This window comes from Trichomycterus rosablanca, chromosome 13 (assembly GCF_030014385.1).
Source record: "Trichomycterus rosablanca isolate fTriRos1 chromosome 13, fTriRos1.hap1, whole genome shotgun sequence".
In the NCBI taxonomy this organism is placed as follows: Eukaryota; Metazoa; Chordata; class Actinopteri; order Siluriformes; family Trichomycteridae; genus Trichomycterus; species Trichomycterus rosablanca.
Window position 1 is genome coordinate 25,965 of NC_086000.1, and position 20,106 is coordinate 46,070.

Genomic DNA, 20,106 nt, shown 5'->3' on the forward strand with positions numbered 1-20,106 from the left:
GTACAACTACCTCAACACACTCAAGAATGTGAACCAGATCCTGCTGAGCCCCAGCTCAGAACAAGATGTGGACGTGTCATTAAACCAAGGCAGATTCTTGACTTATGAAAAATAATAATAAATAATCTGCTATTTATGTTCAGATGTGCAGTTCACTACTGTTGCAATATTCTTCTGAGTATGTTCATATGTTGTTTATATATATTTTTTTTTTATGTGTTATTGCAACACTTAAATTGTTGAAGGGAGATGTAATATTTGGTTATATACTTTGAATGGGACTCTTATTTTGATATACCTGCATGAGAAACAGTGTGTGTGTGGTTTACCGCTAGTTGGCTTCGCACCGGTGTATGTTACGTGCATGAGTGAATGAGTGTAGCGGGAGTTAATAAAGATAAAGTTATAAAGTTAATATAACCGTGTGGAACTGGAATTATTAATAAAGAGACAGGCACAACAAGTAACCGTCACATCTTGTTTTCTTTTGTTCGCGCTCGGCTAGTAACTCGGGTTCGTTGTATAACTTTACTTGTTTAGCTACTTATTACTATAATGATTATTCACGGAGGCAAGGATGGTATGCAATATCTTTACTCAAAACTTCACAACAACACAGCCTTAGTAATCAATCACAGAACAAGTTACACAGAACACAGAGCTTGACAGCCCAATATAATCGAGCACCGAGTGCTCATCAGAATATACCACAGTACCCATCTCCGCTCTTCTCTTATGTTCTTCAATGGTGAGTATCCATATCAAATTTTAAAAATTACTTATCTAGGTTTGAGTTTAAAACACTTTTAGTGTATGTATGAATGTTTAAGGAGTGTTATGTAGTGTATAAGTGAGTAAGGAGGATTTATAAAAACTTAGTGTATAACTACTAAAATAATGTATAAATATTAAAATAAATATAGCGTCCCTACTTCGCGGATTTTCACTTATTGCGGGTGGTCCTGGAACGTAACACCCGCGATAAGTGAGGGATTACTGTACAGCAAACAATCTCGCTATACAAGATGTAACATAAAGCCTCCACAAGGGGGAGTTCACGTACAAGTTTATTTAATTATTATTATTTGTCTCCATGACCCACCAAGGTTTGCTGTACGTCACTGATCAAACTACTTGCACTGGGTCCACAAACAGTGGAGATTCAAACCAGACAGGGCAGACTGAGGTGTGTACAGGTGTGTTTCCTGAGGTCAGTGAAAAACTCAGCCACTTGAGTAAGCTGCACATGCAGTAAGCAAAGGAAGGTCTGGGCAAACAGTTGTTTACTACACTTGTAAAGAACATCGTTGCAGAAATCATTAAATGGACAGAACTGCTCAAAACCCACCGTCTTCATGAAGCTAAAATAAACTTGGTTGTGTGTATACACACACACACAAGATTCAGCATATTTTCATATTAGCTTATTTAGAAGAAACTTCATCTTTTTTATGGACATCAGCATGTTTATAAATTTTTCACACCGTCCCTTGGACGTCCCTTTTTTATTGCATTTTACAAACTGTCCCAACTATTCTGGAAATGTGGTTTTGCACTGTTATGGTATCAATTAGTGTGTCCTGCATTTAGATAATGGTTTAAATTCTATTTTAAACAGGCATGAAAGTCTATTAACAAACATTTTACCATCCAAATAATAGTTATACCAAATACTATTAACATTTGACAGCGCATCTCTCAACTGTTCTTTAACCAGGGGCCTAGTACCAAATCTTAAACTAAATTAAAACGACAAATTCTGTTACCATACGATATATGGTAAGCTGTTTGGGACACAGTATCTCAGCCTTCACAAATATGCATGGACTTGGTAACTGAGAAGCAAAGTCAAAAGTTTGCTTGGTGATAATTTGACCTGGAACTAATCACTCACTAAGACTACCCTAGTTCTTTTATTCAAATCTGACATCAGTGTATTAAAATAGCACAGATGGTAGCAGAAATCTGGCTTTAGGTAAGCTAACTGGATGATTGGATGTAAAAAAAATTACATACTAAATCCTACAATTAAATCCACATCAGCCAATAAAAATGCTTCAGAATAAAATATGTAATCCTGCTAACCAGATTAAGTGGCGACAATCAAACCTGCCGATGAGTTTAACACAAGACGATGACAAAGAAAACCTGCATATCAAAATTTTATTTTAAAAAAAGTTACAAAATTTATATAAAATTTTTTTTTAAAGCTTTAGTAGGGCCTTTCTCTGCGCTCATGACGATCCCTGCGGAGAAAAACACAGTGAGACGGCCTTCCTACACTGTAAGAGCACATTCACATCATTGTAAAGTGTTGGGTCATGAGCATGTGACGCAGCAACACTTCAATCCTTTTTTTACGATGCGTAGGCGTACCTCATGTACATCTTTCCTGGTCCCATTCCTCTTCTTGTTCCCTGTTCTCCGGGTTCACCTCCCCAGCCTCCATGCATACCGCCTTGACCAATCAGAAAATGTGGGAATAGACCAAATAACGTAATATTTCTTATGTACCTTGAGCCTATTTAATTAATAATTTTTATTAATAATTTTTTTTATTTACTTAATAGTTTTTCTATTGTACCTTGAGCTGTTGTAATACTTGACTTTCCCTCTGGGATTAATAAAGTGATCTATCTATCTACACTCAAACCAGGTTGCATACAGTGTATCACAAAAGTAAGTACACCCCTTACATTTCTGCAAATATTTTATTATATTTTTTCATGGGACAACACTATAGACATAAAACTTGGATATAAGTTAGAGTAGTCAGTGTACAGCTTGTATAGCAGTGTAGATTTACTGTCTTCTGAAAATAACTCAACACAGAGCCATTAATGTCTAAATAGCTGCAACATAAGTGAGTACACCCCACAGTGAACATGTCCAAATTGTGCCCAAAGTGTCAATATTTTGTGTGACCACCATTATTATCCAGCACTGCCTTAACCCTCCTGGGCATGGAATTCACCAGAGCTGCACAGGTTGCTACTGGAATCCTCTTCCACTCCTCCATGATGACATCACGGAGCTGGTGGATGTTAGACACCTTGAACTCCTCCACCTTCCACTTGAGGATGCGCCACAGGTGCTCAATTGGGTTTAGTCCATCACCTTTACCTTCAGCTTCCTCAGCAAGGCAGTTGTCATCTTGGAGGTTGTGTTTGGGGTCGTTATCCTGTTGGAAAACTGCCATGAGGCCCAGTTTTCGAAGGGAGGGGATCATGCTCTGTTTCAGAATGTCACAGTACATGTTGGAATTCATGTTTCCCTCAATGAACTGCAGCTCCCCAGTGCCAGCAACACTCATGCAGCCCAAGACCATGATGCTACCACCACCATGCTTGACTGTAGGCAAGATACAGTTGTCTCGGTACTTCTCACCAGGGCGCCGCCACACATGCTGGACACCATCTGAGCCAAACAAGTTTATCTTGGTCTCGTCAGACCACAGGGCATTCCAGTAATCCATGTTCTTGGACTGCTTGTCTTCAGCAAACTGTTTGCTGGCTTTCTTGTGCGTCAGCTTCCTTCTGGGATGACGACCATGCAGGCCGAGTTGATGCAGTGTGCGGTGTATGGTCTGAGCACTGACAGGCTGACCTCCCACGTTTTCAACCTCTGCAGCAATGCTGGCAGCACTCATGTGTCTATTTTTTAAAGCCAACCTCTGGATATGACGCCGAACACGTGGACTCGACTTCTTTGGTCGACCCTGGCGAAGCCTGTTCCGAGTGGAACCTGTCCTGGAAAACCGCTGTATGACCTTGGCCACCATGCTGTAGCTCAGTTTCAGGGTGTTAGCAATCTTCTTATAGCCCAGGCCATCTTTGTGGAGAGCAACAATTCTATTTCTCACATCCTCAGAGAGTTCTTTGCCATGAGGTGCCATGTTGAATATCCAGTGGCCAGTATGAGAGAATTGTACCCAAAACACCAAATTTAACAGCCCTGCTCCCCATTTACACCTGGGACCTTGACACATGACACCAGGGAGGGACAACGACACATTTGGGCACAATTTGGACATGTTCACTGTGGGGTGTACTCACTTATGTTGCAGCTATTTAGACATTAATGGCTGTGTGTTGAGTTATTTTCAGAAGACAGTAAATCTACACTGCTATACAAGCTGTACACTGACTACTCTAAGTTATATCCAAGTTTCATGTCTATAGTGTTGATCCATGAAAAGATATAATGAAATATTTGCAGAAATGTGAGGGGTGTACTTACTTTTGTGATACACTGTATTTAGTTGCTTTTGATTAAAAATGTACATCAGTTCATTACTGTGCACAGAAACCCATATTTATTAGTTAGATTTGCATCCTTCATCCCAGAATGTCCACTACAGGTCCTGGGAGTTGATTATTTTTGGTTAATGAAAAAATCAGCAGCCACTGATTACTACAAGATGCCACAATATGATGAGTTACTCATCTTTGAATATAGATACAGAAAGGAAGCTTTCTAAAATAGCTTTCATTTTAAAAGGGCAACCAAACACTTGATAGGCTAGTGTTACATCTCTAGATACTGTTGATGGATTTAAGAACTATGCTTTCACATGGTTCCTTTAAAATCACACAGACAGTCTGATATCAAACCAAAGCATTGAGTTGTCTGGAAAGAAGAGAGCACATGCAAATAGTCCGATTTAAACCAAAACAGCATTGTGTCGTCAGTGTGTACCTAGAAGGGGGCGCATCTTCTCTGACCTGGGAGCTTTGCATTTGTTACAGCTGCTCCTCCATGCAAAGTTTATGTTACAGCAGCCACTGCAAAAGAGCAAGACGAAAAGCTAGGATAAATACACAACACCAAAGCAAACATTCGGCTAGACATGCAAGTACACACGCATGCTGAATGGAGGGGGACTTACGGGTTTTCACAGTCCCAGTCTCCGACTCTCTTTGGTGGACCTCTAAAACGAATGCGAGATCCTCCTCTCTCACCACCTCGACCCATGAAACCTGTAATGTGTGTGTGTTTATTATGATTTTAATGTCATGTTTTACACTTTGGTTACATTCATGACAGGAACGTTAGTCACTCATTACACAAGGTTTATCAGTTCACAAGTTTATATCGAACACAGTCATGGACAATTTGCTTGTGTTAAGTGAATGTGTACAAAACAATCAAACAAAATGGACACACAAGCAGCTGTAACCAGTCATGAACAATTTTGTATCTTCAATTAACCTCACTTGCACGTCTTGGACTGTGGGAGGAAACCGGAGCACCGGGAGTAAGCCCACACAGAAAGGACCCGGACCATCCCACCTGGGGATCAAACACCCAGGACCTTCTTGCAACAATGCTACCCACTTAGCCACCGTGCCACCTGCTAGAGCCTTTAAAATAATTTACAGGTGACGGGTCTGTCATTTAAAAACAGACCCATTAAACACTGTGGCCACAGTTTTACGACACTGAACTAAAACCTGAAAAATTGAGATCCAGTTCATCTTTGAGATTTCTGGTGAAAATCTGACAGTACCACTATCCACTGGCATTTCTCCCCTCATCATCATACCTTGTGGGTTCTTCCTCTTAGCCATGGACACGTTCAGCTTCAACCCCTGGAACTCCTGACCTGGGATGAACAGAGGTGGAGGAGAATTAGGCATAAGAAATTAGGTTGTACATCAATGCCTACTGTTTAGGTCAGTGGCTTTAACTCAAACCTGTACAAATGCCATACTGGTCTCAAATAGGAGCCCAATAAATTTTAAGACTAAGGCATAAATCTCAATTTGTCTGATGTTTGGAAACTCCTCCCTGAGTTACACTTGCCTCCAATGTAAAACATGTACAATTTAATAAGGACACGAACCACTATACAGTTCCACTGCAGCTCGAGCAAACCGAGGCTCCTCATAGGACAGAATGGCATCTCCCCTGGGTTTACCAGAATCTCGATCAGTGTAGATGTTGATTGATGGCTGGCCTAAGCGAGGGTTTTTCTGCAACAAAAGAATTTAAACAAATTTATTTATTAGGATTTTACCATCATGTTTTACACACTTTGGTTACATTCATGACAGGACAGATATTCACCAGTCCAGGCATTTAATATCAAACACAGTCATGGACAATTTTGTATCTCCAGTTCACCTCACTTGCACACCTTGTACTGTGAGAGGAAACCCATGCAGACATGGAGAGAACATGCAAACTCCACCGGTCGATTGAACCCAGGACCTTCTTGCTGTGAGGCGACAGTGCTACCCACCGAGCCACCCAGAAACCAGTGACAAAGCAGAGGCACAGACACAATCCATATATTTTTAATATCAGAGTATTGGCTCGGAATCAAAATAGATTTTGGCTGTTGGGTGTCCAAGACACTTGGTCTAGAGGGCATCTGGTACAGACCAACATCAGGGTATTGTGGGTCAAACTGCAGCTCACTAATATTAATGAGGTTATTATCTCACAACACATGGTGCATGAAGCCTGTGTAGTATTAACAAGGACGCTCGTCATTGTCTAACTCCAGTCCACTGTATACAGTGCCTACAGTATGAACACCGGGATCAGAACAACTGAACAAGGTCAACTCGCCTGAACCCCAGAGCTGTGGCACTCACCCTGATTTTGCCGACATCTTTGAAGAACTCTGCCAAACCCCCCAGCGTAACCTTCTCCGTGAGCCCACTGATGTAAATGGTGCGGTTTTCAGACCCGTCCTGCTCTAGGGGTCCTGAAGGAATTATACATGCAAGTCATTAATCTACTGTAAATGATTAAAGAAGCAAAATACCAAAGTAGAGGATACAGTCAACACTTACCCTCACGCTCCATCCCAGATCCTGGATTTCATACAGTTGAGAGAACAGAGGAAGAGAGAGAAAAGATCCATTAAGTACAACAGAAATGAGGATGCACAGTGAGCCACACGTGTTTTTTTTTTTTTTTTTAATAAACCATGAAGACATTTTAAAAAAAGAACCCCCTTTTTAAATTCAAAACACCCAATCCTCAAAATCCATCACACAAGTGGTACACCAGTGAACATTCTCTTAAGTATAAATATACTCAAAACTCAGAAGTGCAGTAGCCAGTGTAATATACGCTGTAATAACTTACCACCAGGCCTACTGAAGCCACCTCTGTCTCCAGCCATGCTACAAACGAAGATGGTGAAATTCCATTTAACAACAAAGTATGGACAAAGCTCCCCCCCCCCCCCCCCCCCCCCCCCCCCAACACCAAATCATAGGTGTGCTGATTAAACAAAACAGTATATTCCAGAAAAAAAATTCCAAAAGAAAACCAAACATTTCTGAACAGATTCAAAGTGCAAACAGCACTTCGTCAAAACCAGAGTTTCATAACAGCATATCCCATTCCAGACCTCAGGGCCCCACAATGGATTTTTCTTTCTTGGAAATAGACAGATTATCAAGAAGACTTTAAAACCAGAATCTACCCCAAACCAAGAGATAAACGACCCAAGTACACTTAAGTTTTGATTCGCTTAAAGAAAACCATGAAGTAACACCTTGGATTCCTGAGGGCCTGGTTGGGGAACACTATCAGAACATAATGATAAAAAAAATAAGGTACAAATAGAAAAACAAAATACATAGGTTAAAATAAACAATTCTTGAATTTAGCAAGTTCCCCTTCACCCATTTGAGCTGCTGGCTTTGAAAACTTCAGATGGGCCTGGCTTAAGCAGGGGGACACGCCCGGCACTGCAGGATTTGAGTCCCTCTCAGCGTAGTGTGTTACTGATGGTAGCCTTTGTTACTTTGGTCCCAGCTCTCTGCAGGTCATTCATCAGGTCCCTCCGTGTAGTTCTGGGATTTTTGCTCACCGTTCTCATGATCATTTTGACACCACGGGATGAGATCTTGCATGGGGCCCCAGATCGAGGGAGATCATCAATGGTCTTGTATGTCTTCCATTTTCTTACAGTTGCTCCCACAGTTGATTTATTCACACCAACCTGCTTGCCTATTGTAGATTCACTCTTCCCAGCCTGGTGCAGGTCTACAATTTTCTTCCTGGTGTCCTTCGACAGCTCTTTGGTCTTGGCCATGATTGAGTTTGGAGTCTGACTGTTTGAGGCTGTGGACAGGTGGACAGATAACGAGGTCAAACAGGTGCCATTAATACAGGTAACGAGTGGAGGACAGAAGAGCTTCTTAAAGAAGAAGTTACAGGTCTGTGAGAGCCAGAAATCTTGTTTGTTTGTTATTGACCAAATACTTATTTTCCACCATAATTTACAAATAAATTCTTTAAAAATCCTACAATGTGATTTCCTGGATTTTTTTTTCTCATTTTGTCTCTCATAGTTGAAGTGTAGCTATGATGAAAATTACAGACCTCTCTCATCTTTCTAAGTAGGAGAACCTGCACAATCAGTGGACTGGAACGATGACAGATAGTTTGAAGCACGCTGGTACGATGCACTGGGTCAGGGATAGGTTGAAGATATCTGTGAATATCGGTGCTAGCTGATCCACGCAGGCTTTGATGACTCGGCCGGCGGTCCCATCCGGTCCGGCTGCTTTCCTGGTGTTCACTCTCCTGAACATCACTCTCCCTGATGATGAGTGGTCTCTGCGTTCCGACGAGCTCTGTGTGCATGCTGGTCACACCGGTAGCGCTGATAGCATCGTTAGCGCTGTTAGCGTTGCCGGCTGCAGCCTCGAAGCGAGCGTAGAAGGTGTTCAGCTCGGTTGCCAGAGACGCGTCCGCACTCACCAGTCTGGAGGGTGGGCTTCTGTAGTCCGTGATGGTCCGTAGTCCCTGCCACAGGGTTCTAGAGTCACTCTGCTGGAACTGTGTCTCTATTTTCTCCCCGTAGCGCCGCTTCGCCTCCTTCACCGCTCGGCGTACTCTGTAAGACGCAGCTTTATATTCCTCCATGTTACCGCTGATGAGCCCCGCGTTGTAGGCAGCGGTGCGAGAGTTCAGAGCGTCGCGGACGGTTTTATTCATCCACGGCTTCTGGTTGGGAAAAGTTTTCACTACGGTTTTCTCCACCGTATCGTCCACCAGTTTCCCAACAAATCCCACAACCGCTTCCGTAAACACGCTGACGTCATCAGCGGAGCTCTCTCGGAACATATCCCAGTCTGCGTCATCCAGAGCGTCCTGCAAGGCAGCCACCGATTGGTCCGTCCAGCGCGTGTGACCTCCCTCTGAACCGGAACCTCCTGTTTCAGCCTTTCAGCCTGTTTATATTTAGGCATGAGGAAGATGGCGGCGTGGTCCAACTTTCTAAACGGTGGATGAGATTGTGCCTTGTAACTGTCTTTGAATGGAGTGTAACAATGATCCAGTGTCCTTTCTCCTCTGGTGGGACAGGTGATGTGCTGGTAAAAGTTCGAGTTTGAGGTTAGCGCTGTTAAAATCACCAACCACAATAAGTGCAGCATCCTGGTGATGAGTCTGAAACTGTGTGTGTGTGTCATGAAGTTCACACAGTGCAGTGTCCGTGTTCGCCCGAGGTGGAATATAAACGGTGCCGACAATGACCGAAGTAAATTCCCCAGGAAGGTAGAAAGGACGAAACTTGAGTGCCAGAAGTTCCAGGTTAGGTGTGCAGGAGCGTGCAAGAGTAACGACATTGGTGTTATCACACCAGCTGCTGTTTACCATCATGCACACACCACCTCCTCGTCTTTCCCGACTCCATTGTTCTGTCCATGCGGTATACCGAGATGAACTCGGCCGGCTGGATGACGTGGTCCGGTAGCGCTGGGTTCAGCCATGTCTCGGTGAAGCAGAGAAGGTTGCAGTCCCGAATGTCTCTCTGGAACTTGATCCTGGTTCGGAGGTCGTCGAGCTTGTTGTCCAGATACTGGGCATTGGCTAACCGGATACTAGGCAGGGGAGCTCGGTGAATAGCTGAAGAAAGCTGCATGATGAGGCTAATAAAAAAAAAAACCTAAATTACAAAGAAACTGAGAAACTACGCAAAGATCTGTACGTATAAAAGGCCACCAGTTATGACACTACTAGATAAAAAGGCACAACATAAAGAAAACCTTCATTAAGAGGGCAAGATTAAAAAAAAAAAAAGTAGTCAAACCATAGGTACATTAACCCAAAATGTGGAATTTATTAGATTCACAGTTGCCTTAATATTCCTGTATGGTCCACCAGTAACTATATATGGTCTAAAGAGCTTATTCATTCTTTCCAGAACACCAGTCCATTGCAGGGTCTATACTGTCTAGTAAAAGCACATGTTGTAGTTGCAGAGTCATATGCAGAGAGCAGAGCATGTGTTATGTGGATGGTACAGCTCTTTGAGACTTTCTCTGGCAGGTGAAAAGAGGCTTATGACCGTATGCGTGTGTTTGAAGGGGAGCCCTCTGCCATGACAGGGTTAGGATTGGGAAAGGATTTATTATAATTCCAGGTATGAGTAGTTGTTGCCCTTCCTGAACATATTTAGGGTACTGCTTTATCGTGACTAGATAGAGTGAATGTGCTAATCAGAATAGCCTGAAATCAGTGTTAATGCTGGTGTGCAAGTAAAACGAGAGACACACAAGCACATCAAACAGCTAACACAGTAAACAGACCATATAGAGCAGGGGTCACCAACACAGTGCCCGCGGGCACCTGATCGCCCGCAGGGACCACATGAGTCGCCCGCAGGACATGTTCCAAAATAGCACTATAGTGACTATAGAGCTCCGTCTAAACATTGTATTTGTGTTGCTGTTTTTTTTAAATTAATAACACTTGCATTGATGTAGATTTAAAAATGACAATAGTGAATATAACATTTAAAAAACAAAACTGTTTGATGTTTATTTGAGCTCTGATCTCGGAGTACGGAGTTTTAAAACGTGCGCATAACGCTGAGATAAGTGAGCTACGCATGCGCAGCCGCATCGGAGCGAGATGCGGGTTTTATGTAGTTTTTACCCTATGAAAGGCGCTTTTCAAATAAAATTTTATTATTATTAATATTATTATTATTCTTTACAGAAAGGTTATAATTAAACCGCTGATCAAGCTCTCACTTCAGCTAAGACGTTAGGGAGCGTCATCAAACTAACAGAAACATGTAGGAGACATTTACTCTGCACTCATTACAGAGAAATAAATCCATTCAAGTCTTGTCATGATTTGATGGATTAATGTCAAACTATTTTTATACAAACACATTAAATACTACAAACCATATTTTAAAAAAAATAACGTTTGTATTTATTTTCCATTAATTTAACTTTAAAAAGTATCAATAAAGTATGAAAAAATTTGTCACAAATTTATAGTGGAGATGAATAAATCTATAAAGATCTCAAATTTTTTTTTAGCATTTTTATATACAAACAATCAATCTTCCTCAACTACTACAAACCTTGTTTTTAAATAAATTATTTTATTTATTTTAAAATAATTTAATTGTGCAAGTAAATAAATCTATTAAAATCTTGTATCATTTCATGAATTAATGTCAAACTATTTTTATATACAAAATTAATGTCCCTTTCCTCCTACAAACCTTGTTTAAAATAAATTCTTTTATATTTATTTTATATTAAAATATAATAAAGATCAGTAAATCCATAATAAGTGTGATGATCATTTGTTAAAAAAAATGTGATTTTGATCAAAATGCTACATATGTACTTATTCATACAAAACTGTCAAGAAATATATTTACAAAAATATTAAAGATGTGATAGCTCTGACAGATTTAGATTAATAGAGATAAATAATGTTACATGTTGAAATTTATGTTTTCTACCATGGTAAATAGTTGTTAATAATTATTCTGAGGAATCATTAACATTATCATATGATCAGACAGTCTCTTCATATTTATGAATATTGATAATAATAATAATAATAATAATAATAATCATTAAAAGTGAACCGTGCAACTTTATGTTATTCAGGAAGTTTGTATCACCAAGTAGCCCTTCGTATTATTCAGTAGCCTTGAAGTAGCTCTTGGCCTCAAAAAGGTTGGTGACCCCTGATATAGAGCACTGAAGTCGTGCGTCATTCTGTAGTCCTCGTTATGCCCATATTTGGAGACCTGGGTCAAACTCAGATTTCCTGTGGGGAAAAATGAAAAAAATAAATAAAAAATAAATAAATAAAAAAATCGACTAACTTATCCTGTGCTAAATAAACATGTTCAGAACCCTGTACGCTTTGTCCTGTGTACATTTTTCTCCTGTACATCACTGGATCCTCTGAATTACGAGCTCGTTAAACGGTCGTAATACTAATAATGCTACACGAAAGCTAACGCTACTGCACATTAATTAGACATCACTGAACTACACCAATCAAATCAACGGAACGAGCGGCTCGCTTTTGCTGAGTTCAACCAAAGGCGTAACACCCGACCGTCCTCGCTTTCTACTTTAATGTAGCTAACTACTAAAAATATCAACTAAAACTTGTGAATATCACCGCACTGTTACTCTGGTGAATCTCGCTGCTTCCTGCGCTTATTTAAGAGGCTTATAAAAGAAAAAACAAAAGAAAACATTAAGAGGCTTCCAGTTTAGTGACGTCAATTCAGTGCGCAGTAGCGTTAGCTTACATGTAGCAATATTCTTATTGTGACTCTTTAACGACTTCATAATTCAGAGGATCCGGTGATAATAGACAGAAGAATCTCCATAAAACAAAACCTAACAGCTCTGGAACATTTTTTATGACTACAGGATGTGAGAGAGACAATTTGCGAAATCTCCGCTCATATTTCCCATTCAAAATTTATCTTAGACCCGGGTTACCAAATATGGGCATAACAACATGGCGTGGCCTACAAAATGACGACACGACTTCAGTGGTCTATGGCCACCCTGCAGGCAGCACTGGATGTATTTTGTATTATGTGAGTAAGTGCAGGCACCTTGGCTGAGCGTGCTGGCCGTATCCAGCACAAGCAGTCTGAGCAGAAGCAGCCACAGTGGAGTTAAAAGTTCCGAAGTCCTGAGCGGGTGGGGGCGCCGGTTGGCTGCAGGCCTGATCGGGCGGTGGTTGGCTGCAGGCCGGATCGGACGATGGTTGGCTGCAGGCCGGATCGGGCGGTGGTTGGCTGTAGGCCGGATCGGGCGGTGGTGGCCTGTAGGCCGGATCGGGCGGTGGTGGCCTGTAGGCCGGTGGTGGCCAGTAGGCCGGATCGGGCGGTGGTTGGCTGCAGGCCGGATCGGGCGGTGGTGGCCTGTAGGCCGGATCGGGCGGTGGTGGCCAGTAGGCCGGATCGGGCGGTGGTGGCCCGCAGGCCTGATCGGGCGGTGGTTGGCTGTAGGCCGGATCGGCCAGTGGTGGTTGGCTGCAGGCCTGAGCTCCAGCTTGCGTAGTTCCATATGCAGCTGTGGGGGAGAGAAATCAAACATAGAAGCCATATGGTTTATTAACAGTTACATCACCAAGATCTTTTAGTGTACACATACATTAATCTGGTCATTAACGCTGCACAGAGTAGATTTTAAAGCATTTGTTGACCAGTAGTGAACAAGCCCAGATATGCAACAAGAACTCATTGCCTATTTATTTAAACAGAAAGATATGATTGTGATCACACCATGAGGGTGTGAGATATTACACAGTGCACCATTACCCATTTTGATGCAGAATCTCTCTCAACTTGAATATTAAAAACAAAAAAAACAACACTTTTTGGCTTCCTCATAGCAAACTTAAAACATCAGCTTATATGTGGAACTTAAAGGCAACAGCACAACACAATAAAATAAATGTTAACAGAGATAAACACAGTAGATAAGGGTATATACAGGGGTTGGACAAAATAACTGAAACACCTGTCATTTTAGTGTGGGAGGTTTCATGGCTAAATTGGACCAGTCTGGTGGCCAATCTTCATTAATTGCACATTGCACCAGTAAGAGCAGAGTGTGAAGGTTCAATTAGCAGGGTAAGAGCACAGTTTTGCTCAAAATATTGCAATGCACACAACATTATGGGTGACATACCAGAGTTCAAAAGAGGACAAATTGTTGGTGCACGTCTTGCTGGCGCATCTGTGACCAAGACAGCAAGTCTTTGTGATGTATCAAGAGCCACGGTATCCAGGGTAATGTCAGCATACCACCAAGAAGGACAAACCACATCCAACAGGATTAACTGTGGACGCAAGAGGAAGCTGTCTGAAAGGGATGTTCGGGTGCTAACCCGGATCGTATCCAAAAAACATAAAACCACGGCTGCCCAAATCACGGCAGAATTAAATGTGCACCTCGACTCTCCTGTTTCCACCAGAACTGTCCGTCGGGAGCTCCACAGGGTCGATATACACGGCCGGGCTGCTATAGCCAAACCTTTGGTCACTCGTGCCGATGCCAAACGTCGGTTTAAATGGTGCAAGGAGCGCAAATCTTGGGCTGTGGACAATGTGAAACATGTATTGTTCTCTGATGAGTCCATCTTTACTGTTTTCCCCACATCCGGGAGAGTTACGGTGTGGAGAAGCCCCAAAGAAGCGTACCACCCAGACTGTTGCATGCCCAGAGTGAAGCATGGGGGTGGATCAGTGATGGTTTGGGCTGCCATATCATGGCATTCCCTTGGCCCAATACTCGTGCTAGATGGGCGCGTCACTGCCGAGGACTACCGAACCATTCTGGAGGACCATGTGCATCCAATGGCGGTGCCGTGTATCAGGATGACAATGCACCAATACACACAGCAAGACTGGTGAAAGATTGGTTTGATGAACATGAAAGTGAAGTTGAACATCTCCCATGGCCTGCACAGTCACCAGATCTAAATATTATTGAGCCACTTTGGGGTGTTTTGGAGAAGCGAGTCAGGAAACGTTTTCCTCCACCAGCATCACGTAGTGACCTGGCCACTATCCTGCAAGAAGAATGGCTTAAAATCCCTCTGACCACTGTGCAGGACTTGTATATGTCATTTCCAAGACCAATTGATGCTGTATTGGCCGCAAAAGGAGGCCCTACACCATACTAATAAATTATTGTGGTCTAAAACCAGGTGTTTCAGTTATTTTGTCCAACCCCTGTATATAGATAAGGGTTCGAAATTTAATTGTACTTGTGTATAGTGACAATAAAGATTGTATTCTATACTACAAACCTGGTGCAGCTGTATGTCCGCATGAGGCTACATACTGTGGTTGCGCACATCCACCAGCAGAAGAGGCAGCCTGGCCATTAGTAGAGTCAGTGGCTGCAGGCTGGGCATATGAACTGTAGCCCTGCAAAAAATGTAGGAAATTAAAAGGTGAGATATAAAGAACAAGTACTTTTTTTTTTAAACTTTTTCCCCTATACGTTGCTGGATTAAAATGAATGCTCACAAAAGCTTTTGTAATACCATAGAATGTTTTCCTTATATAGTAAAGATTTTTGTGCCTCACAACATGAGACTGTATGTGTGTGTGTGTAGATGAACTCAAAATAATCTAATGACCGTTAACAACTATGTGTGTGTGTTAGACCCTGTCCTCTGAGATTAGAGGAACAACTGAATAGATGTTGTTGAACAGTGTACAGTGGGGCCAAAAAGTATTTAATCAGCCACTGATTGTGCAGGTTCTACTACTAAGAAAGATGAGAGAGGTCTGTAATTTTCATCATAGCTACACTTCAACTATGAGAGACAAAATGAGAAAAAAAAAATCCAGCAAATCACATTGTAGGATTTTTAAAGAATTTATTTGTCAATTATGGTGGAAAATAAGTATTTGGTCAATAACAAACAAGCAAGATTTCTGGCTCTCACAGACCTGTAACTTCTTCTTTAAGAAGCTCTTCTGGCCTCCACTCGTTACCTGTATTAATGGCACCTGTTTGACCTCGTTATCTGTCCACCTGTCCACAGCCTCAAACAGTCAGACTCCAAACTCAACCATGGCCAAGACCAAAGAGCTGTCGAAGGACACCAGGAAGAAAATTGTAGACCTGCACCAGGCTGGGAAGAGTGAATCTACAATAGGCAAGCAGGTTGGTGTGAATAAATCAACTGTGGGAACAATTGTAAGAAAATGGAAGACATACAAGACCATTGATAATCTCCGTTGGGGTCAAGATCTCATCCCGTGGGGTCAAAATGATCATGAGAACGGTGAGCAAAAATCCCAGAACTACACGGAGGGACCTGATGAATGACCTGCAGAGAGCTGGGACCAAAGTAACAAAGGGACCATCAGTAACACACTACACCGAGAGGGACTCAAATCCTGCAGTGCCAGGCGTGTCCCCCTGCTTAAGCCAGTACATGTCCAGGCCCGTCTGAAGTTTGCCAGAGAGCATATGGATGATCCAGAAGAGGATTGGGAGAATATCATGTGGTCAGATGAAACCAAAATGGAACTTTTTGGTAAAAACTCAACTCGTGGTGTTTGGAGGAAGAAGAAGAACCCAAGAACACCATACCTACTGTGAAGCATGGGGGTGGAAACATCATGCTTTGGGGCTGTTTTTCTGCAAAGGGGACAGGACGACTGATCCGTGTTAAGGGAAGAATGAACGGGGCCATGTATCGTGAGATTTTAAGCCAAAACCTCCTTCCATCAGTGAGAGCATTGAAGATGGAACGTGGCTGGGTCTTCCAGCATGACGATGATCCCAAACACACCGCTCGGGCAACGAAGGAGTGGCTCCGTAAAAAGCATTTCAAGGTCCTGGAGTGGCCTAGCCAGTCTCCAGACCTCAACCCCATAGAAAATTTGTGGAGTCCGTGTTGCCCAGCGACAGCCCCAAAACATCACTGCTCTAGAGGAGATCTGCATGGAGGAATGGGCCAAAATAGCAGCTACAGTGTGTGCAAACCTGGTGAAGACTTACAGGAAATGTTTCACCTCTGTCATTGCCAACAAAGGTCATGTTACAAAGTATTGAGTTGAACTTTTGTTATTGACCAAATACTTATTTTCCACCATAATTTACAAATAAATTCTTTAAAAATCCTACAATGTGATTTCCTGGATTTTTTTTTTCTCATTTTGTCTCTCATAGTTGAAGTGTAGCTATGATGAAAATTACAGACCTCTCTCATCTTTCTAAGTAGGAGAACCTGCACAATCAGTGGCTGACTAAATACTTTTTGGCCCCACTGTAGGTGGTTTTGAAATGGTTTTGCATGCAAGTGTTCTTCCAGACAGCAGCTGACAGTTGAGGAACACCAAGATGGAGTAACCACAGCACAGATGCATCCCTGTTCCTCTTTATGAACTGTGAAACTAACGGCTTCTAGACACGACTCTGAGTGGTCAAGATGAAGGCACCACTCACTTCTACCTCCTTCTCTTAATAAAAGGCTGCACATGCCATAGATCGATGGACTTCTGTAGAGCTTGGTACACAGAAGAACCCCTAAGCTCAGAATACCTTTACCAATTGCTTGTATTTATGTTTAAATAAACTTTGTCATGTTTAGTTAAATCCTAGTGTCTAATCCTTCCTTGAATTCAGAACATAACGTTTTCCACACAAGTTCTGGGTCAGAGGTTCTTTTAAGTAATATACCCATTTAAGAATCTAGTGAAAGCTGTGTTATCCCCTTTAGTTCATTAAAAGAGGCAATGTTAAACTAGTATTGAACAGGACAAAATACAGGACAGCTAAATTTGATATTTCTAAACATGACACTTTCACGCTGTACACATGGTGAATTCACACTAAACTTGCAACACAGTTAATCCCTACTGTTAAAAATTACCTGTGCTGTTTGTCCGCATCCCTGTGCAGGCTGGGCAGCGTATGAACCATACCTAAGGAAAAAAAATTTACTCAATGCAAAATCAATTTAAAGATGCTGACTATTGACCTCAAATTGAAGTTAATTCAATATAGCTTTAATGACATTTCAGTAAAGAAATAAAACAAAAACTTACGCCTGTTGAGCCCCAGACTGATTGTAGCCACTGTTATCTTACAAAAATAAGAAAAATAAGAAATGCAAAAGTTAGTCTCAACTTAAAGGTTCAATTTCCCCATAGAGCACTGAAGTCGTGCGTCATTCTGTAGTCCTCGTTATGCCCATATTTGGAGACCCGGGTCTAAGTCAGATTTCCTATGGGAAAAATGAACAGGGTTTTCCAAAAAAAAAAAAAATTAATTAAAAAAAAAATAAATAAAAATCGACTCTAACGCATCCTGTGCTAAATAAACATGTTCAGAACCCTGTACGCTTTGTCCTGTGTACATTTTTCTCCTGTACATCACCGGATCCTCTGAATTACGAGCTCGTTAAAGGGTCGTAATACTAATAATGCTACACGAAAGCTAACGCTACTGCACATTAATTAGACGTCACTGAACTACACCAATCAAATCAACGGAACGAGCGGCTCGCTTTTGCTGAGTTCAACCAAAGGCGTAACACCCGACCGTCCTCGCTTTCTACTTTAATGTAGCTAACTACTAAAAATATCAACTAAAACTTGTGAATATCACCGCACTGTTACTCTGGTGAATCTCGCTGCTTCCTGCGCTTATTTAAGAGGCTTATAAAAGAAAAAACAAAAGAAAACATTAAGAGGCTTCCAGTTTAGTGACGTCAATTCCGTGCGCAGTAGCGTTAGCTTACATGTAGCAATATTCTTATTGTGACTCTTTAACGACTTCATAATTCAGAGGATCCGGTGATAACAGACAGAAGAATCTCCATAAAACAAAACCCAACAGCTCTGGAACATTTTTTATGACTACAGGATGCGAGAGAGACAATTTGCGAAATCTTCATTCATATTTCCCATTCAAAATTTATCTTAGACCCGGGTTACCAAATATGGGCATAACAACATGGCGTGGCCTACAAAATGACGACACGACTTCAGTGGTCTATTGTGGTAATTATTTACAATACTATAGCGACGGCCCAACCACCATACTAACGTACTTACATACTACATAGTACGAATCAACGCTAACGAGAATAATCCATACTAGTCTACCCTCGCATACTATGAAGTACGCTAGTATGCTGCTGCTACTAGCAACGCAGGCCGCTTTGACCTAACAATTAATAAAAATAATAATAATCCATTTTATTTATGGCGCCTTTCAAAACACTCAAGGACACCTTACAAAAGCAAGAAAGTAACAGACATCAATAAACCATTAAAATCTAATAGAAAAATCAATAAAGATATTATTTTTACCGGTAAACGGTTGTATTTAATCGCCAAGTCTAATTTAACTTCCACAAACGAGCTATGTAACACATATATCGACTCATTTCTACGTTTGATACACGCTATTAGTTCAGAAAATGCATTTTATCCCAAATAAAACTTAGGCCGACTTACTAGAAAACGAAGCCATTTCTGCCGCTACCCGTTGGTCTGAACTGCGCATGCGTTGTGCGAACATCGGTTTCTGTAGGCTTATTCAAACCTAATGCGCACGCGCACGGTCAAATCAAGGAGCAAACCAAAGCTTGATTGTAGGGGTGCTAAACAGAAGGAAAGACCCCGTGCAAAGCTGACCATTTATTAGTTATTAAAAAGGAAACAAGTCTTCTACGTAATACATAATTTAAAATCGATATTTGACGCATTTTATGCAGTGATTTCTACATTTCCTTATGTTACGATTAAAGTACACATACGTTTTGCATTGCTGAATGGACTCGCCCAACAGAAATGAATCGTGCAGGATTGATGAGTCGTTTCGACTCTTTAACAGTGAGTCGTATTCTAATGATTCAGTGAATAAATTCTCTAAGACGAATGGAACTTCCAACAAGCTCACAGTTTTTAGTACTTAGGTTTAATCCTGGTGAGGATTTATGTAAACGAAATGACTGGAAATAAATAATTATTGTATTTGTAAATTTGGTTCAAAGAACCGACTCTTTTAAGTACGAGCCATCAGGCTTGTTCGACTTAACCCGGCGCTGCGCAGACCGATCGCCGCCTGGCTCGGTACGGTGCTTGCCGGTTAATTTTTTTTGTCGCGGTGACAGACTGGTTATAATCTCGCGAGAGCGCGGCGGCTGCAGGCGGTGGAACCGGTCGCTGCAGTTGCTCTCCACGGGCTGCGCTGCCTGAGAGACGCTTGATGACGACAGAGCTTAATCCTCATTGGCTAGAAGCTTCGCGGAATCCTCTGTTGTTTCGTTTCATTCTAAATCTCAGTTTATTTGTCTTAAAGACCCGATATG

At 41.7% G+C, this 20,106-nt stretch overlaps 1 protein-coding gene and 1 long non-coding RNA gene across 6 annotated transcripts; one reads left to right on the plus strand and one right to left on the minus strand.

Annotated features, from left to right (window-relative positions):
- Positions 1-2,148: 2,148 nt before the first annotated feature.
- On the minus strand, positions 2,149-19,291 carry LOC134325505 (RNA-binding protein FUS-like). Of its 5 annotated transcripts, XM_063007724.1 has the most exons (11): positions 15,725-15,867; positions 15,073-15,193; positions 12,866-13,328; positions 6,804-6,824; positions 6,603-6,715; positions 5,846-5,975; positions 5,546-5,605; positions 4,889-4,979; positions 4,699-4,784; positions 2,377-2,458; positions 2,149-2,246 (listed from the first exon to the last, which is right to left on the minus strand). In XM_063007724.1, exons 3-11 carry the CDS (start codon positions 13,320-13,322, stop codon positions 2,213-2,215), a joined length of 1,074 nt encoding a protein of 357 aa, XP_062863794.1. In that variant the 5' UTR covers positions 13,323-13,328; positions 15,073-15,193; positions 15,725-15,867; the 3' UTR covers positions 2,149-2,212. The 5 variants fall into 5 exon arrangements, with proteins under 5 accessions (XP_062863794.1, XP_062863797.1, XP_062863799.1 ...); XM_063007727.1 differs by lacking the exons at positions 12,866-13,328; positions 15,073-15,193; positions 15,725-15,867 and adding an exon at positions 7,835-8,188; XM_063007729.1 differs by lacking the exons at positions 12,866-13,328; positions 15,073-15,193; positions 15,725-15,867 and adding an exon at positions 7,647-7,761.
- On the plus strand, positions 9,507-17,381 carry LOC134325507 (uncharacterized). Its single transcript, XR_010014299.1, has 2 exons — positions 9,507-9,957; positions 17,059-17,381. It is a non-coding gene; the product is annotated as an uncharacterized LOC134325507 (long non-coding RNA).
- Positions 19,292-20,106: the final 815 nt, after the last annotated feature.

Excerpts from the sequence above, each read along its gene's own strand:
- LOC134325505 (XM_063007724.1), bottom strand. The coding sequence starts at position 13,322 with ATGGAACTACGCAAGCTGGAGCTCAGGCCTGCAGCCAACCACCACTGG. Across the intron at positions 4,980-5,545 it reads TAAGAGGAAGAACCCACAAG|GTTTCATGGGTCGAGGTGGT; the intron begins GTATGATGATGA and ends CACACATTACAG. Across the intron at positions 2,247-2,376 it reads CCAGGAAAGATGTACATGAG|GGATCGTCATGAGCGCAGAG; the intron begins GTACGCCTACGC and ends TTTTCTCCGCAG.